Raw genomic sequence first — 27,511 nt, forward strand, 5'->3', positions numbered from 1 at the left:
CAGGGTGGCCCCCACAGCAGAGAAACCCTAACTGTAGCAGAGGGAAGGAGTGACATCAGGATAAATTAGGCCAGACGAGGGCCCTGAGGACTCTCCCAGGGTGACTTCAGCCCAGGGTGCTCAGCAGCCTGTTACCAAGGATGTAGGAGAGCAGGGTGGCAGGCATCCCAGGTTGACAACCCCACTATGTTGACCTCCTGGTGGGCAGCAGGGGACCACAGACCAGGGACACTCCCATCTATTCCCTTCCCTTTTCTGGCAGGCTCCTCCCTCTTCTGGTGGCAAGAGATGGTCCCAGGATTGGGGTACTTGCTCTTCCTCCCTCCCATCCTAAGATGTCCTTATTGCCGACTGAGGCAACTGAGAGTGAGGGGCTTGGACCCTCTCCCTCCCTCAGCTTGAGGCTCACAGACCTCTCTGGGTGGAAGGAGTTGGGAGGAGGATGTGCAGGAATGGGAATGTCTAGCACCCCACAACTCCCATCCTGCAAGGACACCGGCCACACCCTGGCTTCTCCCTAATGTGCATCTGGCCCCACTTTTGCTCTGTGAAATGGAGCGGGGTGGCACGGAGGCCTGGCCAGTAAACCCAAGTTTGCTGTTTTCTGGATGGGCTGCAGGAAGCCTTCTTCCACCATTCATTCCTATCCACCAAGGGTGCATCCCTGTGGGCACTGCTGCCCACTTTTTTTTTGGGCTGCTGGCCGGTCTTGGGGATTTGAACTCTTGACCTTTATGTTATAATACCGCGGTGTAATCAACTGAGCCAACTGGCCAGCCTTCTTTTCCACTTCTGTTTCCAACTTTGACCCCCTTGGAGGCTCCCCTTGGGAGAGAGGACAAAAACGTGTGTCAGGAGGACACAGTGGGGAGTGGCCTGCAGGGCTGGATGAGGTGGGTGCAGTACGTGGCCCTACATTTTAGGGTATGTGCCCTGCTGTGTGCCTGCCATGTGCAGGGCAGCTTCTGATGCCCTCCCAGCCCTCGGGCCACTGTGTCTCATATTTTCTGCAGACAAAGCGCTGAGATTTTCAGCTGCTGTGAATTCTGCGTTTCACACCGAGTCCTTAATAGTGGAGTCGCTTTGCCTCCCCCCACCCCTTTTTTTTGCCTTGACAGCTCCAACCTTATAATTTTACCTTCTCTCGCCTTACACACTCTCCTTTTCTTCCCTTTCCCCTTCCTGGGACTCTTGCTGCTCATTGCTGGGGACCCCTTTTAGGAAGGATTGCTCCTGACAGGAGAGGAGGGGCTTCCTGTCAAACATTGGGAGTTGATGTTTTGTTTGGTAAAATGTCTGTAAATAGGCTGCAAGGCAGTGATTCTACACGGATCCTTGTGCACGAGAATGTCTTTTTGTGTCTGTGCACATCTCTGAGAATGTGAATGTCAGGCGCAGAGAGAGAGAGAAGGGAAGAAGAAGGGAGGAGAAAGAAGAGGGATGGTTTCTGGGGTCGTTACGGTGGCTGTCTTTCTTCTGGGACATTGTCTTGGCCTAAATCACAGACCCTGATCAGGAGAGGGCCCAAGTCCCAGACCCTTTAAGGGCCAAGAAGAACATGACAAATGAAGCTACTGCCCTCCAAGGTGGCTGTTCAACGGAGGGCTGAAATGGGAAGGTGGGGTTGTCCTCCTCACTAAGGCCGGCAGATCTGGAACCTGATCTTGAAGTCCAGGTATCCAGGACTTTTTGTTGTTGTTGTTGTTGTTTTTGTTTTTGTGACTGGTAAGGGGATCGCAACCATTGGCTTGGTGTCGCCCGTACTGTGCTCAGCCAGTGAGCGCACCGGCCATCCCTATATAGGATCCGAACTCACGGCTGCAGCACTCCCAGCACCGCCACACTCACAGCGCCGCACTCTCCCGAGTGAGCCATGGGGTCGGCCCAGGACTTTTAAGGCCCTGAGGGGTAGGTCTTGGAGGAGACTGTTCCTCCTGCCCAGCATCGACTGATCAGCTGTCGATTCTCTTGATCAGTATCAGTCTTCCACCATGAACGGGGAGCCCATTTCTCTGTGGAGACAAGGCTCCTCTTCAAGGCCTTTCCTGTTCTTTTCTTTCTTTTTTTAAAAAGTAGGACTTCTTGTTGCCTTAGATCAGCCTCTTTTTTAAGCTTCAGGTGGCTTACCTATCTCGAGATTTGATTTAAAGCAAACTCACTAAAAGCCCTGGTCTTTTTGATTTTATAAATTCTGCCACATTCGTTTTCCCACCATCAACTTCCCAGACCATGGAATGCCTTGCCTTTGAGCTGCTCCTCAGCTGACACCTTCCCTGAATCCATTTTGAGTTGCTCTTCCCCGGCCCCATTAGAAAATGTCGGCTCCAACTACACTATGCTCACAAACAAAGGTGCAGAATGATTTTGGCTGCTTCGTCCAGGAAATAAATTCCTCTCTGATGCCAGAAACCATTGAGTGGTGCCATGTGTGGAGCTCTGGGGCCCAGAACCATAGGCAGGGTTATTGCTTGGGGTGAGGATGGAAGCCTGGGATTATGGAGGCCATGGGGATGAGAACCTTGCTTCTCTAACATCCCCACATGCCTGGGGTCAAGAACCTTGACCCCAGGACTTGCTGTGCCCCCTGCTCTTTCCTGCCTGACTTTCCATCTGCAATTGCCTGTGATATGGCTGATCTGTGGACTTGGGGAAGACAGGCTCCCCTCTTTGCCCCACAGTGGCATCCTGGTCCCTTTTCACCTTTTCCAGGTCCCCTTTTTTGGCCTGCCTGGTAAAGGTCCAGGATGGTTTCCATGGGGTCTGCCTACATGCTTCTCTTCCTGTGCTCTCATCTGTAGTCAGTAATGCCACTTGTCAGTGTCGCTGACCCCCTCCTTTAAGCCCATGACAATCTGACAAACAAGGAACTACTACGGTCTTTGTGGTGTGACTGGAAGCCCGGGGGATGGAAGGCCACCCACTAGCGAGTGGCGGTCCTGGGGCCTGTCCCCACTGTGCACATCTGCTCCCTGCAACTGATAACCCTGGCTTATCTCAGGGTCTGATTTTTCCTCCTGAGCTCAAAACTCTTCTTTTCAGCTTCTGGGTAGACAGCTCATTGATACCCCACCCCTATGTCCACAAGGGGCCTGCCCACACTCCTGGCTCCCTTCTCTCTACTGTATGTTTCTTCTCAGTTGGGGCCATCACCACCTTAGCCAAACATGTGCACCTTTACAATCAAACTAGTCACAGGCATTGTAGTGGCCCTGAAACCTCCCTGCCTCTTCACCCTCACTATTGTTTTCTGAATTCAGTTTCTTCTCTCTTCTGGATTTGTTATTTTATTGAGATATAATACACATAGTAAAATTCAGTATTTTAATGCATACAATTCAGTGGCATTTAGTACATTTACAGTGTGGTGCAACCATCATCACTATCTAATTCCAGAACAATTTCATCACCCCCAAAAGAAACCCCATACCTAGCAGTAGGTAGTACCAATTCCTCATTCCTCATAGCCCTTGGCAACCACTAATCTACTTTCTGTTTCTATGGGTTTGTCTGTTTGGGACATTTCCTATAAATGGGATCATATAATATGTGGCCTTTTGTCTGGCTTCTTTCCTGGAGCATCATGTTTTTGAGGTTCATCCATGTTGTAGCCTGTATCAGTGCTTCATTCCCCTTTTTTTTTTTTTTTTTTGACCGGTAAGGGGATTGCAACCCTTGGCTTGTTGTCGTCCACACCATGCTCAGCCAGTGAGCACACCAGTCATCCCTATATAGGATCCGAACCTGCGGCCTTGGCGCTAACAGCACAGCACTCATCCGAGTGAGCCATGGGGTCAGCCCTGTGCTTCATTCCCTTTTAAGGCTGAATAATATTCCTTTGTACAGCTATACCACATTTTGTTTATCTTTTCATCCACTGATGGACATTTGGGTTATCTCCACTTTTTGGTGATTATGAATAATGCTGCTGTGTACATGTGTGTACAGATGTCTGTGTGGACATATGTTTTTGATTCTCTGGGGCATATACCTAGGAGGGGAGTTGTTCTCTTCTAGAGTTTTGTAACTTCCTTCCCATGGGCAGCTGGTTTCACCGCCTTCCCAGTCCATCTTCTCTACCCAGAGGCACCATCTTCTTAGGTGAGCACACAGGCTTTCACGGTCGGGCCCCTGCTGACCCTTCCATCATTACATCCCCTATACTGTATACAGTTGGCCCTCTGTATCCATGGGTTCTGCAGTCACAGATTCTACTAACCTCAGATTGAAAATATTTGGGGAGAAAAAAGCAAAAATAATAATACAAGGAAAAATAATACAGATTTAAAAAACAATGCAGTATAATGACTATATAACATTTACATTTTATAAGTGATCTAAAGATGATTTAAAGTATAGGGGAGGATGTGTGTAGGTTATATGCAAATACTACACCATTTTATATCAGGGACTTGAGAATCCTTGCAGTTTGGTATCTGCGGGGCTCCTGGAGCCAGTCTCCCCACAGATACTGAAGGAACACTGTATTCCAGCATTGGGAACTTCTGGAGGCCCTGAGTACTCTGCTGTGTGCTGTTCCTGCCTCTGGACTTCTGCTTGGGTTTCTGTCTGACCTTTGTCTTTCTCTTTTTGTCTGAACACCTCTATCTTTCTCACCCCATTGGTGCAGCCCTCCCCCACCTCACTTCTTACCCACCTGGGCCAGTCTCTCCTTGGAAGGCGGACTACATTTTGTCCATTATGCACCCGGCTTCCAACTGCAGGGGATTTTGCCCAGGGCAGCTTCTCTGGTTCTATATCTAGTATTCCTGTCATCTAGTAGGTAGTAGGTGCTTAACAAACACATGTCAATTTAACTTTAAGGCATTGCATGTGCATTTTCTTGTGCGCATGTTACAGATCTATGTGTGACCCACACCGCTGCCCCTGCAGACGTACAAATGAACATAGGATTGTGGTGTGCTTCCCGTCACCCTCTGGACGGCACCTGGGTGTCGGTGTCTTCACATTTGCTCCTCTGTGGCCCCACAGAGCAATTAAAGGAGGTGAATAGGACAGGACTTAGGGAGTCCAGAGTGATTCTGAGGGAACCCAGTTTCCTTTAATACAAACAGATGACCTGTTTTTCCAGACAGCTGGGGAGGCTTTGGTCCCAGGGAACACACGGCCTTCTTGCTCTTCTCCTTCACCGCTCCTATAAGGGGATACCGAGCAGCCTGCAGACAAGGGCTGTCCTCTCCTCCCATCCAGACCAGACCCCTAGGAGATGCCCCTGGGCAGGGAGAAGACAAGCTCCAGAGCAGGCTTCAGGGCCCAGCGGGACTTTGTTGCTGCCCTGGTGGTGTTGGCAATTACTGACGGCTTGGGAGTGCCCTGCCCACCTCCAGAAGCTGGGGGACTGCAGAGCAGCTGCCCCCGGCTTGGGTGATGTGCTTCAGATCCTGTCTCTGAAGGTGGAGCTAAGGCTGTCCCACCAGGTGTTTGGGACACTGCCTAGCCCTCATACCAGCCCCACTCAGGGCCAGATGGCTCCAAGTGAGTCACTCAGCTCAAGCTCCAGGTGGCTTGGGGTGCACAAGCACCTCAGGTGGGCACAGTGCCACCCACTGCAGACCCCAGGGAGGAGCAGGAGGTGTCTGGGCACTCACCAGTGCCCACTCAGGATGGGCACAGGGGATGGAAGGAGAAAGGGAGGGAGTGCTGTCTGCACCTGAGAGGGTGTGTGAGGCACCCCGCACTACTTTTCTTGCCACCAGCTTCTCCCCCATCCTTCCCTAGCTGAGGTTCCAGCTCTAGTCAGCCAGTGACACATCTCCCCCGCACCCGGGCCAATGTGCCTGATTGCTTCCAAGCCCCAAGCACAGGCAGGTTTGGGGAGGAGACAGACTCCCAGGCGAGCAAGCAAGCCTGAGAGGCCCTTTCTCGGAGCAGCCCAGCCCCCCCCCTCCTCCTCAGCCCTCTCTTCTCCCTGGGCCTCTTCCCCACGTGGCTCATTACAACTCCAGTTGTTCAGGTCTTGACCTCAAGAGCCTTCCCTATTGACCCCTGACCAGCGATACTAATCTGTGTCAACAGGCCCCAGGGGTTAAAGAAACACAACCCGCTGCTGCCGCCTTAGCAGGTGCCTGGAGGGGGTGGGGCAGCTCCAGGAGTGGGGCGGGATGGAAGGCGAGGGCAGGCGCTTCTGTGGCACTGCCTCCTCCCTCCTCCTGCTGCACGGCCCTCTCCAGCTCGGCTCCCCTTTTCACGCCCAGCTCTCCGGTTTTCTCCTCTTCCTCTGTAGATCTCCCTTCTGCCTTTGCCCACTCCTCTGTGCCGCCACTTTCTCTCTGTTTTTCTTTCCTTTGCTCTCCAACCTGCCTGCAGGACATGCACCTCTGATGCGCACTTGCTCCCTCCTCTCACTCTCCTTCCTCCCACTTGCAGTCCCAGTCAGGAACCTCTCCCTAGGCCAGTGGTCCTCACACCAAAGCCCCCATCAGAGTCCCCTGGAGGTCTTGTTGAGATGCAGATCCCTGGCCTGCTCTAGGTGGGTAGGTCGGGGTAAGGCTGGGAATCTGTATTTCCACCTAGTACCCAGGTGCTGCTGGTCCTCCACCCTGTCTCCAAACCTTTGCCAGATGCCCTCCTCACCAGTGCTCCTTTGTCCCCAGGAGTGGGGCCATCTTTGAGAGGCGGAGGTGCACTGCTGGCTACCCGGGCTGGGGGGTGGGGCTCAGATAGGAGCCTTCCTGATGGGCAGGAGCCACCTGAGCAATCCCTATGTTCTGAGAATACTAGGTGGGTCACCTGAGGACAGCCTGGTCATGATGTGATGATGCAGGGACGGCCAGGTATGACCACTATGAGTCCTTGGGGGTCACAAACGGAAGCTTCCTGCCTCACTCTCCCCATCCTGGCTCTTCTGGGGGTCATGCCAGAGTGAAGGGGGGACCTTTCTGACTTAGACAAGACAATCTGGGTGCTCTTGGAGAAAGTTGTATCAGGAGAAAGTTGTGTCAAATGTGTGCCCTTTCTTGGGATGAGCCTAAAGTTGTCTGTAACATGACCTTACCTCTGCCCATTGAGGACACTGTGGGCCATCTCAGCCAGCTGAGGCTGCTTTTGCATCTGGGGGCTGCTCCTGGGTGCACGTTGAGGTTGGCAGTCCCCTGCCCCCATTCACACACAAAAACCAGAGGAGGGAGAAGATGGGGCCAGGGACTTTAATCATTGTTCCTGTGCTGCTTGGGCACCACAGCCCCAATCCCCGGCAGTCTGTGTACTCCATATTCCCTTTGTCCTGTTGGGAGGTGGAAGTCTAGATGGAAACCTGATGGCTTCTCTGTCCTTACTCGGAACTGCCATGACTGCCACTGAACACCCATTCTTAAGATGTCCTTTTCTTCCACAGGCCCCACAGCCACAGGCTGCCCTTCCTGCAGGATACACACATGTCTGGCAGGGGTTGGCCCAGGGAAGGTGCTGAGCAGAGTTCTGGGAGGGTGTGATGGCATTTGTGGGGGTCTTTCCCATAGGCTCAGGAAATCCAGATGGGGTCAGGCTGGCTAGGGGCGGGGTGCACCCTTGGTGTCCCCTCCTTCCCTGAGTGCTCTGCTTCTCTTCTTTTTTTTTTTTTTTTTTTTTTTGTCTTTTTCGTGACAGGCACTCAGCCAGTGAGTGCACCAGCCATTCCTATATAGGATCCGAACCCGTGGCGGGAGCATTGCCGCGCTCCCAGCGCCGCACTCTCCCGAGTGAGCCACGGGCTCGGCCCTCTGCTTCTCTTCTGAATGTACTCTCTGTCCCCCACTCCCCCAGTCCCCCCTTTCCTTCTTCCTCTTGGCTGTGGCTCCCTGGCCGGGCTGGGGAGCAACTGACAAACTCTCCAGTTTTTTTTTTTTTTTTTAAGTTTCCCAAACTTTTCCAGATGCCAAGAGGGGGCCAGAGAAACCCTGCAACTGCAAAGAGGAGAAGGGGAGAGGAAATGTTTCAAGGCGACCCCCTCCCTCAAGAGAAGGAACCCACTAGGGGAGCACCCACTAGGGGAGCAGGGAGACTCTGATGCCCTCAGAGAGTCCACCCGGAGGTTAGAGAGGCCCTACACCATTCCATCCTCACTCCAAAAACCCCCAGCCAGTGTGGGGAGGCAGAGTCAGAGGAGAATGTCAGCAGGGCTCCTAGGAACTTCTAGGGTTCAGCAGGGTGGATTTGGGACAGAGTTCCCTCGTTGGGAGCTGAGAAGTGGGGGACCTGGCCTGAAGGGCACCCTCCCCTAAAGTCTGGGGCCTGATATGAGAACCTGCCACTTCTGGGGTGAGGTGTGGGGGCCCTCCCCCAGTCCCGCCCTCAAGGGGTGTTACCCCCACCTCTACTGCTCTGTCCATCCACTCCCTGGACACCTCCTAAAACAAAGGCCTCTTTGTGGTCCTGGTCCACTGGCCCACTGCCAACCGCATTCTTTGCGTGTTTCCTGAGCTCAGATCCCAACTCCGTGGTCAGCTCCTCCCCCACTCAGCCTGCTGCCTAGTTTGACTCCTGGTGGCCCAGAGCAATCCCCTCTGTCCTGCCCTGCCTGGGTTCCTCCCACAGTTCCTGTCTCTCCTGTGGACGGATCCTGGCGAGAAGGGAGACCCCTAGGAGCTCAGGCTCTGGCCCTGTGGAGCCATAGGGGTGAGGAGGGCAAGTGGAGGTTCAATTTCATCCCAGCTCTGATTGATCTTGGTGGGTTTCACTGAGACTTGTTCTCATCTGTAAAAATGGGAAAATAACCACCTCATGGGTCTCTGGGGCAGATTAATGTCTCCAAAACACCCAACTCCTGTCTGCCACACAGCGGTGTAGGCAGCGTGTAACTGGGGCTCCCCATTTTGGGGGCTGGTGGTGATGTTGGTGGACAGCTGAGGAGCTCAGAAGGGTCTCCAGAGCCTTGGGTGGGACATCTCTCTGCAATGTCCCTGTGGGGGACCCTGCGCCAAAGGCTTATTCCTGGGAGTGCTGAGGCTGGCACCCCAGGGAGTCCTGCCCCCCTGGAAGGGATGGAGCTGGGTCCTTAGCAAGTGGCCTGCCAGTTCCAGACCTGGTCCTGCTGTTTCCCTCCTGCCCCTCCTGTCACCAATCTCACTGTAACAGCAGTTGAATGCCCTCCCTGGGTTAGGCACAGCGGGGTAGTGGTTAGAGCCCTGAAAATAAGGGGCCCTGAGGAGGGTGGGGCAGGGCCCCAAAGAGGGACAGCCTGGCTTTCAGAGTAGAACACTTTGGAATGTTGGCAGGTCCACACCCTTCAGTCACCAGTTACGGTCACAAACAGTCACAGACACACACGATCCTAATGAAGTCCTACATCGCTGCTCTGGGCTTTTTTACCCCCCTCTTGTTAAAAAATGTTCATAATTTGGAAAGAAAAGGAGCTTTTTACAAGCTGGCGGCTCTAGGGAACTTTCCGTCGGTTCTTTCTGGCCTCGTGATGGGTGGGGACCACTTTTCCTTTCCCTCTTTTACTCCCCCACTCTCCTTAGAATTCCCCCTTCCCAGCCCAACAAACATACACACCCTTTAGGAGACTTCCAGCCGGCTGTCACCCCAAGAAGGCTAGAGGAAAGCTGAGGACCTGTCTGTGCCTTCCTGGGCTCCATCCAAGCCCCCTTTGGCACTCTCCCCCGAGAGGAGGCCTAGAGTCCTCAGATTGCTTCGCTTCCCAGAATTTGTGACCCAGGCCCAGCAGCCTGCCTGCCTTCCCTCAAGGGCCTGCCCCACTCTCCTGCTGGGTGAGGGTCCCCCGAGTCCTCCATGCACTCGTGGGCCCTGCTGGGGATGGAGCAGGAGGTGCTGAGCTCACCACCTTGGCATCTGCCCTCCCCCCTCCGCCTCTGGTGCGAGGGCCAGCCGCACTCCCGCCAGCGCCTCGCTCCCTAATAGCTTTTTAAGTCCAACCACATGTGTCTGCAGAGCGCGGAGCCGCCCCTCACCGGGCCTCGGCTCTCCCCCTCCCTCAGCCAAGACCACCCTCCACTTGGAGCAGGCTCAGGGCTGGGGGAGGGGGCTCTTCCTCCTGAGAGCCCATCTGCTCGCCCTGGGCCCAGCTGAATAAGAAGGGGATGGGCTGTGCAGCAGGGCTGAGTGCTCAGTGTCTCTATCAGGAGTGTCATGTGAGGCCAGGCCTCAGGCTCGGCTAGGGTCTGAATCTCTGCTGCAGGCGAAGAGGGGCTGGCTTCTGGATGAGGAGTCCTGAGCTTACCACAGGCTTCCTTGGCTGGGGCTTTGTGCCAGCCAGCACCTCTCTCCTGGCACGCAGCCTCACTGGGGCGACCCCATGATCGCCTCTTCGACTTAGTACACGTGTGGTTCCCTGTGCGTGTGAGTGGTCTGTGGGGAGGCCTGTGTGGTGTGGTTTCAAAGGAGGGGAATGAGGGCTAAGAACTAACAGGCAAGCAGGCCTGGGGTCCTAATGAGAAAATCGCTTCCAGCCAGGGAGCCCTGCTCTGTGGCTGAAATTGCATCCAGCCCCAGCCAACTTCGCCACTGCCTCAGTCCTGCCCTTCCGGAAGGAGGTGGGGAAGCAGCTGGGGCAGGGAGAGGAGCAGGGCTTGCACACAACTCAGCACCTCCCTTCCCCCCTACCCCCCACACACCTTGGAGAGACTCATGGGGAGGAGGAGACATGAGAGAGTGCTGGGCCAGGCTTGGCTCCGCACTCAACTGCTTGATCCTTGGGAGGTGAAGGAGAAGAGGGGCTAGAGAAATTTCCCTCTTCTCCCTTCCGCTCAGTTCTGCTGATTCTGGAGCACCCACTGCTTGGGGAAGGCTTGGAGAGGTGGGCTTGGGTAGGGTGGGTCCATCCACCCGGTGGCGTTTAGTCTTCCTGAGAAACGGTGTTTGGATCACTTTGCTCTGCATGGAGTCCCACCTTCCAGGATGCTTCATTTGAAATACAGCCTCCTCTGGGGGCTCAGATTTGGCTCCTCCTGCCTGACCTTCCACTTGAGGAGTCCAGTGACCGCACCCCAGGCCAGAGGGCCCAGGGGGTGAAAGGCTGGCTTGGTTTGCTTGTTGCTTTCTGTTTCTCACGGGCGGGCCTCTGGGTAGAACCAGCTGCAGAATTTGTGGGACCCCATGCAGAATGAAAATGAAGAATTTTCGGCTAGCCGCCAAATAAATAAATAAATAGATAGACAGAATTTCAGGACAGCAACAGCAGAAACCAAAGCCAAGAAGCCAGCTTTGCTTCTAAGGAAAGCTGGTATTGTCCAGAGGCCTGCTGGCTCAGTAGGCTCTGGCTTGCCCCTGCTCTGCCCAAGTGGACCAGAAGGTTACACCTGCTGGTTCTGTGAGGGAGACCTGTCTGACTCCTGGGAAAATCTCTTCTTAATCTGGGGCTTTAGTCTCTTTGCTGCCACAGCTCTCAGAGACTCTTGATCACTGTTTTCTGGACTTTAGAGATGGTGGTTAGGAAGGAGGGCTGTGGGGTGAGGGGTGCTGAGAGCGAATGGGCCATATCTGAAGTTCTTAGAGAGTCTCAGGGGAATGCTGCCCTGGTCACCCTAGGTGAACCTGACAGTGGAACTGCCCTCGGCAAGGTGGAACCTGCAGCCTGCTGGGCCCAGCAGGCAGCGGGTCAGCCACGACCTTCCTGCCCCCCAGGGTGGAGCCTCCCCTACCAGTGGCAAGTTCCAACTGCTGTGCTGAGCAGGGAGTGAGCTCAGAGGGAGGGAAGAAGGCAGGAGGAAGGAAACAACCCCATTGTCATCCCCCAAATTACTGGCTGGGATGGCAGGGGAGGAGGCGGAAAGCCGACATTGTTTACTTAATTAAAAGTAAACAACAATTTGCCGCTGCCAGCCTCCCATTAGCTGTGTGCAGAGCCCTAGAGCTGGAGACTCGGCTTTCGCTCCCACCGAGTTGGCTTCTGACGCCACACCCCCAGCCTTGGCTCCCCAGGGTCCTGTGCCCTTCCTTGGTCCTGTCCTCAGGCCGAAGAGTGGGAGATAAGCAAAAACAAACCCTGTAGTGTCCTAGAGTCCTGTGGCTTGGAATAAGAGTGTTAAGAAACTGTCATTTGGTGGCCACTGTGGGGCACTAGAGACTCCCTGTGTGTGCACACTGTTAGGTCTGGCTGTGGTGGGGCAGGGCAGGGAGCACTTCCTCCTCCCCCAGCCAGCCAGATGTTGGTCCCCCTTGGGAAGGCGGCCTCCCTCCCTCTCCACCTAGGCACCAGTCCACACTACCTGGAGGCTTGGGCCTCTCTGCCCCACCTCCCACTTTTTCCTTTTCCCTTTTAGCAGTTTATAAACATCCTTCTACCATCTCTTGGCTCTGCTCCCAGAAGGGGGCTGTTCAGGGCTCCTCTAGGGCTAGAGAGAGAGGCAAGCTCCCCGGTGGTGACTGAGGGGAGCAGGGCTGCTGGAACTGGCCCTACCCCATCCCATCCCTAGGACAAGACAGCTACAGGTTACCCCAGGAAAAGGGGGTGGGAGGTTAGTGTAGGTTGAGGCTGAGCTGGGGACCCCCCAGCGCTTTCTCTGAATCCTCCAACCAGGAGGGGTGGTCGGATGGCAAGAGGGTTGTGCTAGCCTTCTGCTGGCCTCCATGGGCTGAGCAGGTCACCTGTCCAGGGGTCTGTCCCCAGGCAAGTCCTCAACTCTGTGGGGGCCCCCTGCCCTTAAAGATGTAGAGCCCGGGCTTCTGTCTAGACCCAGTGGGCATGACCTCAGGCTCGTGACTTTTAATGCTCTGGGCAGACACTTGCCAGGAGCTTTCATGAGAAAAGTGCAGGAGCACATGAAACATACATACCCGCACTGTGCTGCTTTATGAAACCATTGCTGAACTTTCTAGGATTGTGTAAGGTGGGGATGGTACCGCTCAGAAAAAAGAGCCAGACTGGAGGCACTTTGGAAGCTAAACATGCCTGGATTTAGGCCCAAAGAGGGAGGAGAGAAGGGAGACTTTTCATCTGGTGCCTTAGAGTAGAGGGTCTCACTGGAGCTGACTCTACTCCCTGGGGACGTTTGGCAATGCTGGAGATATTTTTGGTTGTCATGACTGGTGGCAGGGGGTGGGGGTTGGTGGGCAGGAAGCTACTGGCATTGAGTAGATGGAGGCCAGGACGCCGCTCAACATTCTGCGATGCATTGGACAGCCCCCAGGGCCCCACTGCAGAGAATGATCCAGCCCCAAAGTCCAGGGTGTCAGGATTGAGAACCCTAGTCTGGAGTTTGTCCCTCTGAGAAGATTTAGGTACCCACTCTCCTCCGGAGCCACTTCATCCCACTTCTCTCCTCCCCCCACCCCACTTGCCTCTGCTCATCTTCCACCATCAGGATTCACACATCCACACGTGCACGCATGCACACACACAATCACAGATCCTGGGATTCATGCACATCAGGATTTTCACGTGCACTAGCACACACAAAAATCTGGGAAGTCTGTCCCGCACTTAATTGAATTAAAGGACTAGGGTTTGGCAGGACATTGTGTATCTGAGCTGCAGTCTCTTGCAGCCATTTCAGCGGCTAAAGGCTTAGGCTCCCTGCGATTCCAGCTGCTGCTGCTCCCCGTGGGCAAGCGCCAGCTGAGCCTGCTCCTCTCTCCTCCCTCCTCTTTCTTCCCTCACTTCCCAGGCCAGAGGCCAGGCACAGGCACAAGGCCTGGGAGGCTGGGCTACCCAGATTCCCCTCCCTTCTCTCACATCCTTGCTTTCAGCTGCTGCCCCGAGGAGAAGATATCCCATAACGTGAAGCCAGGGGAGTGACAGGAGCAGAGGGGTCCAGGCTAATCCCTTCTTCCAGGTTGCCTGCTGCCCATGCTTAGGGTAGGAGATGGAGGGTGCCACTGGTTGGAAAGGAGACACACTACTTGGCCAAGTGCAAATCACCAAGCTCTGACTGAAAGATGGAAAGTGTTTGGTCTGAGGGCTTTGGGGAACCCTACAGGAGTGGTCAGGATCCCTAATGGATGGGGAAGGAGTGCTAGTGGAAGACAGAGTGCTTGAGAGACTGCCATCCCCTCCCCATCTGAGCCATGGATGGGGGGTGGGGTGGGTGTGGGGATGGGGTGTGCTGCAAGGCAAAGGGGATGGATGCTTTTAGAGATCTCTTCCCTCCAGCCTCTGTCCACCCCTACTTCACCCTGCTTGGCAGGCTCCGGGGTAGGGGTGGGTTTGTCCCTTACTGGATACAGATGACCCCACTCTGGCCCCTCTTTGGGAAGAAGAGGGGTGAATTCAGGCCTCACCTCTCATATAAGAGTGACCCCAGCACAGAGCCCAGCCCCAACTCTGAGGAAGCCCTGCAAGAGCCACTCTTAATCATTGGAAAGGGACTACTGGAAAAACCAGTGGAAAGAGCCAATGTCTGGATGGGTACAGGAGGGTGTGGTCAATCAGCCTTGCCTCCTGTGGTACCATCTCCTAGCACTTGCTGCAGTCTGTGACCATGCCTTTGTAGGGCACCTTCTATGTGCAGTATCTACCCCCAAACCCACAGCTTAGGAGAAGCTTGGGTAAGCTGCTAATGGCTGGTAGTGCAGACTTCCAGGGACCCATTGGAGGAGCCCAGCCCAGCCCCACATGTGTGACTCTCAGTGCTTGGGCAAGGCAGGGGGGTAGGAAGAAGCCTTCCCATAGACAGCTAGACTGTTTTGCTCTGGGGTCGAGAATTGAGGGGCCAGGGAAGCAGCCAGGCCCAGCCTGGGCCCCGTGAAGCGATCTGCACTGCCCAGGGTCGGGGGTTTGGAGGGGCGGGCCTCACCTCGGCTAACCTCCCAGCGGAACAAAGGGGCCTTTCTCCATGCCTGCCAGGGAGGGTGTGCCTGCCCGGCTGCTGCCGCCACTGCAGAGAACGCTATTTTTTTTTTTTTTTCTGACTTTTTTTCCCCTCCCTGTCTCTGGTTCTTGATCTCTGACTTTTAGTCTCCATTTTTTCACTTTCTTTTTGTGAGATGGGATGGGGTGGGGTGGAGTAGTGTGGAGATCTTCCTTTTCAGGTGTTTATCAAGCAAGCCTGCACTGCCAAAAGGTGAGGGCATCCTGGGCATTTTAGGAACACTCCTGGGTCACAGGGCCACAGACTCCCCCAAATCGAGGGCAGCCCCGCTCCAGTAGAGGCAGGCAAGATCAGAGGCGCTGGCGCGCAGGGTGGGACCGGGTTCACTGGATTACCACCCCCCGCCCTCAGCTATGCACCTGGCAGGTCCCCTACCTCCTGCTTCTCCTCTCCCTCCCATTCCGCGGCCCCCTTCCATCCGGCCCCCGCACTGCAAGCTGTTCCTAATCAATGCGAACGGGAAGCTCGGCCCTCACTTCGCATCACGGGATGTGCTTGGCAGCAGCAGCAGCAGCGGGAGCCGCTGCCTCGGGCAGCTCCTTCTCTGGTGTACAACCCGCGGTCCAAGTGGCCTGGGCCTGGCCGGTTCCTGCTCTTTCCTACTCAGACCTCGTGGGTGTGCAAAGGGAACCCGGTCCCCCGGAGTTCTGGGCCGCCGCCCACAGGTTCACTGCACGTGCCTCGCCGCAGCCCGCGGAGGTCAACTAGTGTTAACTCGCTGCGCCACCTAGCTGCGGCGTCCGGGAGTGCAGCACGCCGCTTCCTGAGCCCCGCCGCCGGCGAAGCCCCTTTTAGTCCTTCAGGGCATTATGAATGGGGATTTTGGCACCTGCCAGCCCTGAGGATCGATATTATTTTGTGCCTCCAGTAGCTTGGGCTGCCCTTATGTGTGCCTGGCACTTTACAGAGTATAAAACCACCCCGTCTCATTCTCCGTGAAAATCTGAAAATTCTGGCTCAGTCTCCTGCTGTTTCAGCAGGTTGTGTTGCACCAGGAGGTCAGAGGCGCATTGGGGGTCCAATAGTAGCAAGTCTAGGATTTGGAACCGGACTTCTGATTTCAGGCCCAGGGCTTCGTCTAGCACCAAGAGCTGGCTCAGCCCCTCAGGAGGCCATCCGTTTGGCCCAGCCCTGCCCAGGCTCGCAGAGCTTGGAGTGGGAAATTTAGAATCAAAGTCCTAAATTCCTCATGCCTCCTCTGGACAGCTCTGGACTGGCTGCCTTAGGGCAGGAAGAGCAGCAGGACTACAAGAGAATGCTCCTCTGCCCTGCCCTTTAAGAGGAGGCTTGGGTTCTGATCCTTTGGTCAGTCCAGATCTTGGATATGAGGCCAGTGTGTCCAGTCCTGTGCCCAGGCCTAGTTGGGCTTTGCAGAAGGATTAACAGTACCGGGGCTTCCACAACAGTTCCCTGGGCATGTGGGTTGAGGGTTGAGCCTTCAGGGAAAATGTTCTCTCTTCAGGAGGGGGAAGGTGCTGACTGTCTGGTGATTCTGTTCCCTGGGTGGTCAATGTAGCAGTGGTTGGAAGAACGATCTAGAAGGGTCTTATCTATTGCTGCTGTGCTTTAAGGTGTGATGGATACAGCAGTGAACAAAACCAACAGAGGCCTTTCCTCAAGGGGCTGATGGTCTAGTGGGGCACTTTTGGCCAGGACCCCCTGGCCTGGGTGGCCTAGTGGCCAAGTCCCTGGGGTTCTCGTGCTATCCAGAGCCAGGTCTCCCACTCCCCCAGCCCTAGCCCAGCTAGAGGCTCCTTTTGTGGGCAGGATTTGAAGGAAGGGCCACTCAGCTTCCAGCCTCCGGGCAGGAGAAGGGCCCCACTTAAACATCTGATTATGCCATACATTTGTGTTTGTTGCTCTTCCATGAGCCACAGTCTGTCTCCCCACTACCAAGGCAAGTCCCCAGGTGGAAGAGTTTTCTTTGGGGTCACCACTGGGTGCTATCCTATAGAGGCTGAGGAATTTAGAGTACCTGAGGACAGGAGGGAGGTGGCTTCAGCCTGATTCCTGCTTCCCTGCAGGGCTAGTTTAAGGTAGGTGGGTTCTACTGGGTTCTTCTTCCCTAGGCCCCCAGGTTTCCTGGATGGATTCTTCCAAAGAAAGGGGGCAATGGAAGGCAAGACTCTGCCCAAGGCCAGAAAGAGAGTGGGCGTGGGGGGACTGAGGTTCCCCCATCCTTGTGGTCCTCTGTCCATTCTGGCTCCATTTCCTTAAGTGAACAGGCACAGAACTTAGGGACCTTCCCCTGCCCTAAGTAAGTTTCACTCACTTATTCCACCACCCTTTCCTTGGTCAGTTGTTTCTTCTCTGAGCCTCCTCCTCTTCCTCTCCCCTCGCCTCCCTTCCCCAGAAACAATGGGAGTGTGTGGGTAGGGGCTCCTTGTCCTGGGATCTCCCCAGCTTCTCACCCTGCTGAGCGCCTGCTAGACAGGTGCAGCCTGGCAGTTGTGCACACCAAACCATTCCACCGGAGTATTTTTAGGAAAGTTTTTCCCCTTCTTCTGTCCCCCACCCCCGCCCCCCACAGAAGTCATTTCTTCCTCTGCTTTCTCTTTCTGTCTTTGCTTTCTTCCCCTTTCCCTGCCTCTCAGAACCTTGTATCTCTCTGATTCTTTTTGTCGCAGTCTTCTTTTTTTGAACTGCTTTGCTTTGGCCCTGATTCTCTACCTTGGCTCCTCCTGCTCTCTCTGCCTTTTAGTTTTAGTTTTGTGTTTTTGTCACTTTCTTGTTCTGGGTTTACTGCCTCCTCCCCTCTTTTCCCCAAACTGCTGCTTGTCACAGGCATGTCCCTTGAGTGGCCTCCAAAGCTTCTGCTCCCCTTTCTTATCCCAGGTTGACATTAGGGCCTGAAGGACTCTATCCCTTAACAAACAATTAGACCAAGGGCAAGTATATTTGGGGGGTGAGGGGTAGGGAGAGGGTGATGCCCAGTGCTGGGAGGTAGGGACACTATTAATAGTCCCAAGAGCAGCTGGGGGTGGGGGCAGTTGTCTGGCTGGCCTGGGCAGCTCAAAGGGCCAGAAAGGGCAGTGCTGGAAATAGAGGGCATGGGTGGAGGTGGGGGAGCAGATCTGTAGGCCCCTTGCTGGGATGGGGGCACCCCTGCCCGAGGGCCCCTGTTTTTTCTTGGTGTGCAGGATGTGGAGGGCATTCTCCACCATTGGTTTCTATCAGATTGAGGAGGTGTCAGAAGCTGAAGAGGCTAGGGGTCACTTGCCTGGACCCTATGATCACATGATTCCTGGCCCCAGGCCTTCTCGGAAATGCTGGATCCAACTGCTGGCTGAGTTGTGGCACCAGCCGCACTGCCAGGAGAGGTGCCCAGCTGCCCATGGACCAGTGCCTGTGCTTGTGGTGTCCTCAGCTCTCTGTATCCCTAGGGTGAGGCTGGGCTGGGCTGGACAGAACAGGGCCTTGGACTCAGCATCCTTAAAATGGGAGGGGGGCGTCGGGGGACAAGTGTTGTCTTCCCCCTCTCTGTTAGCCTTCCCTTTCCTGCCTCTCCCCCACTCTGTTTACAATGTGGTGACCATCCTGAGACCGTTTACTGATGGCGCTGCACACCAAAGTGGGGAATGACATGCTTGTACAGGTGTCCATCATAGCTTTGCTTTTTATTTGCAGAGAAACATCTTCACCACTCTTTGCAGATGGTGGTGGGCCAGGTACCAAGGGAGCCCCTCTGTTCACTGGCTGTGGTCTTGGGTGAGACACCAAAACCTACAATCTAGGACATATTCACTGTGTCATAAAGGGCATAAGCTCCTATGCGAGGGGAGCCAAGATTTAGCCACAGCTTACCCACCCAGGTGGCATCCGGGCGGAGCCTGGAATGAGGAATAGGGTCTCAGTTAAGTGGAGATAGAGAGAAATAGTAATCCAGGTAGAAGGACACGTCACATTTATTGAGCCCTGAGCTGAGCACCTTATTAGACATATTTTCTAATTTAATCCTCACCCGAGATCCCTAATGAACAGGTGTTATCTCCATTTTCCAGATGAGGAAACAGTTCATAACTCAGCCAACGTCACCAGACTGATAGTTTCTGAACCTGGATGTGAATGCAGGGGGTGCTCCGAAATGCCACTGCCAGCATCCTACCTCCTCCCTCCACCTCCCCTCCACCTTGATGTGCCCCCTTCACTCCCCTTGTGCTGAGGTGAGGCGAGCCCAGCCAGTGTAGAGCACTGCATTGTACCCCCTTCAGCAAACACAGGGTCCAGACCAAGGGCACCTCCCTGTGGAGGCAGGCCTGGGTGGCAGCTCCTGCCTCTCTTCATCTCTCTGATGTTCTTTTCTTTGCCTCCTTCGGTAGTGTCTGTGTCATCTTCAGTCCTTCTCTGATGGGAATTCTGCTCTGATGGGAATTCCTAGCTCCTGGGCACCCCTGAAATATCCAGACCAGTGTTGCCACCAGGCGCTGGGTCTGCTCGTTCATTACACAGGCAGTTGTGGAGCCCTGCTGTCTGAGGCGCTGGGTTACCTGCCAAGGACAGACCCAGAAGGAGCCTGCAGGCCCACCCACATCTCCCAGTGCTGCTGTGGCTGGGGGTCTCATTTATTAACTGCCGGGCTGGGCTTGAAGAAGCAGCTAACAGGCTGACAGGCCTGGGCTCTCCCTCTGTCCACACACCCTCCTTCTCTTTCCTTTGCTGGCCACTGCCTGTCATCCCTTGGGGAAGAGCAACAGAGCACCCATTTCCACACTGCCTCCTGGCTTCTCCAGCCGCTCAGTGCCTATCCCCCACCTCAGGAGTCCTCCTTGGGCGGGGGAAAGCTATGAGCAAAGGTTCTCCTGGAAGTTGCCGGGCATAGAACACTGAACAGCTCACACTGGAGAGCTCCCTGGAGGGTTCTGGGGCTGCATGCTGGGGATGGAGGGGCAGGTGGGAGTTCTGACTCTGGCTGTCTGGGGCCTCAGGCTTTTAGATGAAGCCCAAGCCCGCTCTGCTGGTCTAGGTACCAAATGAGCTGACAGACAGACAGTGCTTTCTCCTTCCTGCAGCCTTACTGCCTGGCTGCGAGCCCTGCAGTAGCCAGATATGGCCCTTGCTACAGGATCACTCCAGACTGTATCCATGGTGGTGGGGGTGGGTCAGGGATGGAAAGTAAAATGTCCCATGGTGGCCCTGTGGCCTAAACTGTGGCACAACCCTCCCCTCCCAAGCCCCCCCGCCTGCATGGCTTTCCTTAAGCCTGGGTTCCAGGGGCAGCCAGAAGGAACTAGACCACGTGTGTGCCTATGAATTAGGATCTCTCTCTTCTCTGCCACTTGTCCCCTCTGCTGCATCCCCCCCCAGCAGGTGACTCAATTCAAAGGGGCTTGAGCCCCTTTCAATCCATGAGTGAAGAGGGAATAAGGAAAGGAGAGAAGAGGTGGTGGAGGAGTGGCAAGTCCTCTATCCCTGTCCCCGTCCCCACCCACAGCTTCAGGACTGTGCTTCCTGGTCAGGCTCTTGCTTCCAAACCATGTGAGAGTCTAGGGATGAGAGGAGGGAAAAACCCACTGCCTCAGAATGGCTCCAGGATGGGCATGTGTGCACATGAGTGTGTGTACACACATACACACAGGCTGGTAGGGGTTGGGTGGGGAATGGAGGGAAGGACAGGAAGATCCTAAAAGCCCCCTGGGCCTGGGCCCAAGCTGAGCCCTGCCCTCGTCTGCCCTCTGGGTGCCCTGTTTTCTCAAGGACTTCTTCAGTCCCGAGTCTCCTGTTTGCTGAGACAGGGAGAACCCCTCTCTGACCCACTCCCATAGCCCCCCATCCATCCGCCGGTCCCCTCCTCAGGGTGTCTCAGGTTCTTGGACTTGGGTTTCAGGAGGCACAATAGTTACATTTTCCAGCTCTGATTGCTACAGGCCAGGCCTCTGGCTCCCCTTGAGATAGGGTTTCCCGTGCCCTGGACACTCCGGAATAGCAGAGGAGGAGGGAGAGAGGTGGGAGGAGGGGCACAGTGCTGAGGGGGGCTGGGGATTGGTTCCTGAACCACATAAGCCCTTCAGAGGACAGGGTGTGTGGCTGCCTGGAGCCAGAACAGAGTGTACCCCCACTTGTTTCTAGAACCTCAGGCCTGGGGAGGGCCAGGCAAAAGCAGGCACACCCCCAAGGGCTGTCCTCCCCAGTCCCCAAAGGCCAGTGGTCCCCTGCAGAGGAGAATAGGGCTCCTCTCTGGCAGTTCTGGGCATACCATCTTAGTCCACTCTGCTTGACAATGACAAGTGGCTGGTGGCATCTCCAAGTGTGTGTGTCTGAGTGTATGACGAGTGTGCTCACCCAGTGTACCCACATGCCTGGGTATACACATGTATGTGCAGCTGAGGCCGGATCTGTGTGCCCCTCTTGGACCCCAAAGAATTTGTTCGGTGAAGTCCACGGGGGCATCTGGCCAGCAAGTTACACGTGGCCCCTTTCACAGAGCGAGTTTGTTTCGAGTGGGAGCTGAGGCAGAGTGTTGGCTGCAGTGAGCAGGAATTCCTCCCTCACCTAGCGGGAGCCATAAATATCTTCCCGTCTGTGGCTGGAAAAAATATATATATTAAAAACACACTGTCAATTGGGGTTTATATGCAATGCTGGGCTCCTCCTGGCTGCTGGAGCTTCCCCTCCAGAGCTCCGATGAAGAGGCAGAGTCCTCTCGGGAACATGCACATGCACACACACGTGAAAACAGGCAGCATGTGCAAGAAAGGCAGGGTTGCGGGGGAGCTTTGTGGCTATTCCAGGGGATCTGGAGGGGCCCAGGGAAGAGAGGGAAGGGACACTGGCCACCATAGCCCTAGCCTGGCCTAGGTCTGGGCACTGCTTGAGGCCTCCAGTCCACAAGCCATTGATGTGAGGGAGCGTCCCGTGGTGTGTGGATAAATGCGAAGCGGCCCGGAATCTGGAGCCAAGTCCCATTTCAGAGGCTTGTTCTGCAGAGCCCACCAGGGTCCAGGCTGAGTCAGAGTCCAGATTTATCACCTGCTCCCTCATAGCCCTCCCTTCCGGAAGCCTGCAAAGTGGCCAGAACCACAGGCAGGGGAGGTCTCTGCCTTGGATGTGTGGATTGTACAAGGGGCCCAGGACCCTGGAGCAGGGCGGTCACAGAGCTGCATGAGCCAACCCGACACCCCCAAAAGCACTGAGAATGAACTGTGGGCTCTGAGGTTCTCTCCCTCCCCAAACCTGGCCCAGGGGCAGGGACCCAAATGCCTGCCTGTCCAGGGCATCCATCGGACATAGAGGCTGGACTCACTTTTTAGGTGGCTGCATTTGATGGGCTGAATAGGAGGCAGCCGAGAGCACCAAAGGAGCTCTCTGGTCCTCAGCACCAGGATGTAGGGAAACATGGAGTTGTCTTGGGGCTAAAGGGAGGCAGCTGTGCCCTCTGTCCCATCTCCAAATCTCTCCAGGAAGTGACAGGAGTGTAGTCTCTGAAGAGAGGTGCATGGAGGGGGGTCAGGGTTTTATTTCCTGCCTTCGTCAGGATGGCCCTGAATTAGGGGGTGTACTAGGTGCCCACTGCTCTGGCAACCAAACTGGAAAGAAGTCCGGAAAGGCTGCCAGGGGATGTGACCCCAAAAGACTGGGGAGTGAGAGAGACAGCCTTGGGGGTGTGAGCCCGGTGGGAGAGGATAAAAGATGGAGGCCAGCACCTGCCCACATTCTGCCAGCCAACACCATCCCTGCCCCTCCACTGGCCCGCAGGCCACCAGCTGGCCCATTGTGCCCGGTGAGAAAGCAGACAGTGGAGGGGGGCTCCCATGTGGGCAAGGGCTCACTCATGCCCGCCCGCCCAGCAGGGCCTGCCAGGGCAGAGCCACCCTGAGCTGGGGATGAAGAGGGAGGAGGGGAGTGGCCGAGAGATGGAGCGTGGAGACTGAGCCGGATGCATGGCCGGCCAGTGCCCCTCTGGGAGGCCACCCTCCACCTTCCAAGTGGAGAACGGAGGCCCCGCTGTGCTGCAGTCAGGTCCCCTCCTGTGCTGTTGGCAGTGGGCAGTGTGCAGGGCCTGCGAACAGGAGATAAAGAGTTCAGGCAGAGTGTTTTTTCTCACTAACTGTGGATTTGTGTGTTTGTTCAGCTGGTGGCTCTGATAAGCTCCATTCTGCCAGATAAAAGCCGAGCAGCCTCTAGGAGGGGCCTGGAAAAGGGTGTCAGAAAGGGACCTTCCTCCTCTCTGTCCCAAATCCCCGGGTTATCCCCTTCCCCAAAGAGCCCAGACAGGGAAGGGGGTCAAGGTGCAGGGATACTCTGTAGTGTGGCAGCTGGGGGCACAGCCCCTGATACCCAGGGGCTGTCTAGGCAGGCCTAGACTTCAGGGCATTCTGAGAAAGCTGGCCCAGCTGTCTCCCACCTGTGGGCCAGCAGGACATCTCCTCATGCTCCATGGGAGCCTGTACACCACGGACCCAGCACCTTTTCTGAGCCCTGCAGCCGCAGACTGGATTCCTGCCAGCCCCCTTCCCCTGTCTAAGAAGTGCCCTCAAACATGGTTTTCGGGGACCTGTCCCCATTATATCCCTTACTGTCCCGAGGTACCTGTCGCCCTGTTGGGGAAGGAGTCCACTCTTGCTGAACTAGTTGAGGCCCTGGGCCTGGAGATGGCCTATGAGGGCTTCTGCCACCTTTGAGCAGAGCCGTGGTGCCTCCAGGCCCCTGCCTCGACCCTCCTGGCCCTTGCACTGTGCTGGTCAGGAGGATGAGGGGGGATGCCACCAGAGTGGATCGGGGTGGGGAGGCCCTGGCTGCAGCTGCCCCCGCTGCAGGGCTGGCTCCTCCGCCTCTGAGCCTGGGTCCAGATTTTCAGTGTCTCTGCCTTTTGTCTGGGAGCCGAGCTGAGCAGGCCGGGCCGGCGGCGGCGCATTGTGGGGCCGCCAGCGTAAGATGGCTGCCAAGGCCTAAGATGGCTGCCAGCAGCGCCTGAGCCGCGCCGGGAGGCACGTGGCAGTGGCGGGCCGCGCCGAGCCTGCGTGCTCCTCACATCCAGCTAAAAGTGATAGCAGCAGCCTGTCGAGCAGTGTCCTGGTGGAGAAGGATTTCCTGTCTGTCGCGCTCTCCTGAAGCCCATTTGTCTCTGCCTCCGTGGCTGGCCCACCTCCATCTCTTTGTTGGTTCTCCCGTCTTTCTGTCCCCGGGCCGGGTGTGCGCGTGCACACTCATACACGCACGCAGATGGCCGTCTCCACTTGACCTTTCACGGTAGGCCCGGACCTCTGACTCCATGGACCCAGGCCAGGAGGGCTTGGTGGGGACTGAGTTGGGCTTAGGATGGGTGGGGTTTGTAGCAGAGACCCCTGGGCAGCAGAGCCTAGACCATGTACCCCTCGCTGGACTCTGCATGCCAGTCCTGAGGCTGTGCCTCTCTGGAGCTGTGAATTGGAGCAGCTTCAGAGCCATTCTCAGGAGGCCCTAGGTGGGCTACCTGCCACCTAGGCCCCCTGGCTGCTCCCTCCTGGACTGGCTGGGACTCCAGTCTGACCCAGAGAGCCAGGAATGGGAGGAGGTGAGAGAGTGACAAGAAACTTCATGCCCACATGATGCCAGGGCAGAGAGGCCGCTTTCCCAGGGAGTGTGGGATGAGGTCCCATGGGCTCCCTCCAGAGCATAGAGTGCTGCTAGCAGAGACAGCCGGGTGGGATCCCCTTTCCTGATCCCTAAACACACCACCCGGGTGAGTGAAAAGGGAGGGTACACCCTAAACCCTAGGTTGAGGGGCCTGGCAAACATTTTCCTTATAGACCTATTTTCTTGATTTGCTACAAAATGTATTACAATTTTTTAGATTTAAAAAAATCTGACAAGGTAAAGGATGGGGGGGTGGGCCTGAAATTGTCACCCTTTTCCACTGGGGTAGGTGGCCAGGAACTTGGCCAGTGTTCCCAGCCTCGGATGCAGCGGGATCCTTGCTCTGAGAGTAGAGGGTGCCCCACAGGTGGATCACTGTTCTGCCCACCAGCCCCAGCCCCCAGCTGTCTTCCTTCCCTTCCGAGTGTCTGAAGGGTCCCCAGCCCAACTCTCAGCGGATATAGCCCTTTGCGAACCTCCTCATAGTGGGAGGCCAGCAGGCTGAACGCAGGTGGTGGGCAAGACCCAGGAGGCAGGGTTGCTCCAAAGAGTCAGGCAAGGTCCTGGCTAACACCAAGGCCCACTTTTCAGATGCTACCCCCCATGTTATACCCCTGCGAGCAGCTGATTCTTTACCAAATGCCTGCCTTTGCCCCACAACTTGCCCCAGTCCCTCTCTACTCCCCTCTCCAGCTGCCATGCCCGGACAGGCATTCTGGAGGTCCCCGTTGTGCCCCTGGCACACAAAGCTTTGAGGATCTTGGGGGGGGGGGGGCTTTCCCAAGCTCAGCAAAATATTCACACACACACTCCACCCTGCCCCCAGCCCTCTGTGAGCTCCCACTGCACAATGGGCCCTTGTCTTGGGGCTCCCTCTGAGCAGCTGTGGCACTAGGGCATGAGACAGACCAGACAGGCTGGCACAGAGCGGGCGGTGGCAGCAGGGCAAATCTCCCCCCTCTGGGTTGCCAGGCACTGCCTGTGAGCATAAAGGTGAGGTGGGGGAGGCGCAGGCAGACAGGAATGGCATTAATTAACCAAGTGAGGGAAGAGGATGCTCCTCTAGAAGCTTGGGCCGGGTGGGGGATGGGGGACCTTTGGGTCCCTCCCAGCTTCAGCCATGGTCCTTTCTTCTCTCCTGGGTACCCTCCTTTTCCTGACTCTTGGCCAGTGCTGCTGAACCATGGGTGACTTTGTCCCTCCGGGCACATTGGGCAGTGTCTGGAGACAGTTTGGGTTGTCACAACTGGGGTGCTACTGTCATCTAGTGGGTGGAGGCCAGCAATGCTGCCAAACCTCTACAATGCACAAGACTCACCCACCCCCCTGCTGCCACAGAGAACAACCCAGCCCAAGTGTCAGTAGTGTCAAGGCTGAGAAACCTGTGCTAGGCATAAGCCGGTTTCTCCTTCCCCATCTTCTGGTCTCCTGAGACTCCCTGAATTAGCATGGGGTGAAGGTAGGGTGCAGGTGTTTGCTGGCCAGGGCGGCCCCACTCCTGCACAGGGCTCAAGGGTCAGCTTCTTGCTGATGTTTATGGGAAACTTTACTCCTGATCCATCCTCCCCTTTGTGTCTCTTGCAGAATCCGGACAATCAGATAGTTCAAACCAGCAAGGAGATGCGGACATCAAACCACTGCCCAACGGTCAGTGCCTTGCCTGCCTGCCTGTACCCACCACAACCCTCCTTTTTCCACCCCTCCGTGCCAACCTGGCCCTCCTGACTTCTTCCCCTTCACTCAGCTGTCTCCTGACTGAACCTGGGCTGCCATCCAGAGGGGAGGGGGCTCCTCTGCAGCCTACAGCATGCCCCTCTTCAGTGTAGACCTGAGAGCCAAGCCAGGACTGGACAGGGAGCTTGGGAGGGGAGAGGCAAAGGTGGGCAGAGCTCTGCAGAGACAGGCATGTGACCCCTCCCAGCCTAGCCCACACTTACTTGCCCTTTTCTCTTTTCAGGGCACTTAAGTTTCCAGGACTGTTTTGTGACTTCCGGGGTCTGGAATGTGACGGAGCTGGTGAGAGTATCACAGAGTGAGTCCTTCCTTCAGAGCCAGGGATGGGGATTGGGGGTGAGGAGGTGGGACCTCACGGGGCCTCCCCACTGATGGGGTCTTGGGGCAGGGGAACAGGGCAGACAGAATTTCCTGGGACATGCTCCACTCCATTGGCACAGGGCTGGGTGGAGCAAAGTCATCCAGAGAACCGCATCTCCAGTCTCCACTGCTCTGGAGGGAAAAAAAAGTCACAACCAAAGGCAGCTCTTTCCCAAAGATCCCCAGCCAGGAGGAGGTCTCCTCAGTAGCCCAGACAGCCCACCTTCCCTCATCCCATGGCCCCACAGTGAACTTGCCCTGGGCTTCTGGAAGGCTGCTCATGGCAACAAAACAGGCCCTATTGGGCCTCCCATGCCTTCCAAATCTCATCACTCTCTCATTTTTCCCAGCTCCTGTTGCGACAGCATCAGGGCCCAACTTCTCGCTGGCGGACCTGGAGAGTCCCAGCTACTACAACATAAACCAGGTGACCCTGGGGCGGCGGTCCATCACCTCCCCTCCTTCCACCAGGTGAGCCCAGTAGGCAGACTTCCTGTCATCCTCGCTCCAGGCCACCTGAGTGCTTTAGGAGGTCACCTCTCATTGAGGGTGTGGCTCCAAAGTGGCCTGGGCCCACCGTGCTCAACCACCCACTGAGCTTCCTGCTTCATGCTGTCACACAGCACTTGGCATTAGGGAAACAAACTTATACAAGGCACAGCTCTGCTTGGGGATCTGAGAAGGACTCTCTCTTTGGGAGGGGACATTTGTGCACAGACACACATGAAATTGATATGAGCATGGGATGGACACTCCAGGTGAAGAGGGCAGCCTTTGTTCCAGTTGAGACTGGACAGGCTGGTGGGACCATGTCGTGGAGGGCTTCAGAGGCCAGAAGAAAGTATTTAGACTTAATCCTTGGGCAGTGGAGACCAATGAAGGGTTTTAAGCAGGAGATGATAGGGATGTGTGTTCCAGAAAGCTCCCTCCAGTAGCAGTGTGTGTGGGCAGGACTGGCAGCCAGTTAGGAGGCCATTCCTACGGGTTGGGGGGTGGTGTGGAGAGGGAGGGATGGAGTTGAGAGATGCTTTGGGAGGTGGAGACCATTAGCCCTGATCAGGGCTTGCCGTGCACTGCAGGGTCAGATCCTGTGTGGACATTTT

At 55.9% G+C, this 27,511-nt stretch overlaps 1 protein-coding gene across 6 annotated transcripts in view; it reads left to right on the forward strand.

Annotated features, from left to right (window-relative positions):
* Positions 1 to 27,511, forward strand: part of NFIX (nuclear factor I X) — a 97,209-nt gene that overhangs the window by 47,314 nt on the left and 22,384 nt on the right. For all 6 annotated transcript variants that reach the window (XM_063112712.1, XM_063112715.1, XM_063112714.1 and 3 more), the window contains exons 3-5: positions 25,899 to 25,961; positions 26,272 to 26,346; positions 26,759 to 26,879. In XM_063112712.1, coding sequence (XP_062968782.1) covers positions 25,899 to 25,961; positions 26,272 to 26,346; positions 26,759 to 26,879 — 259 coding nt within the window. The remainder of the gene's footprint in view (positions 1 to 25,898; positions 25,962 to 26,271; positions 26,347 to 26,758; positions 26,880 to 27,511) is intronic.

The sequence above is a fragment of the Cynocephalus volans genome, chromosome 10 (assembly GCF_027409185.1).
Source record: "Cynocephalus volans isolate mCynVol1 chromosome 10, mCynVol1.pri, whole genome shotgun sequence".
NCBI classification, from domain to species: Eukaryota; Metazoa; Chordata; class Mammalia; order Dermoptera; family Cynocephalidae; genus Cynocephalus; species Cynocephalus volans.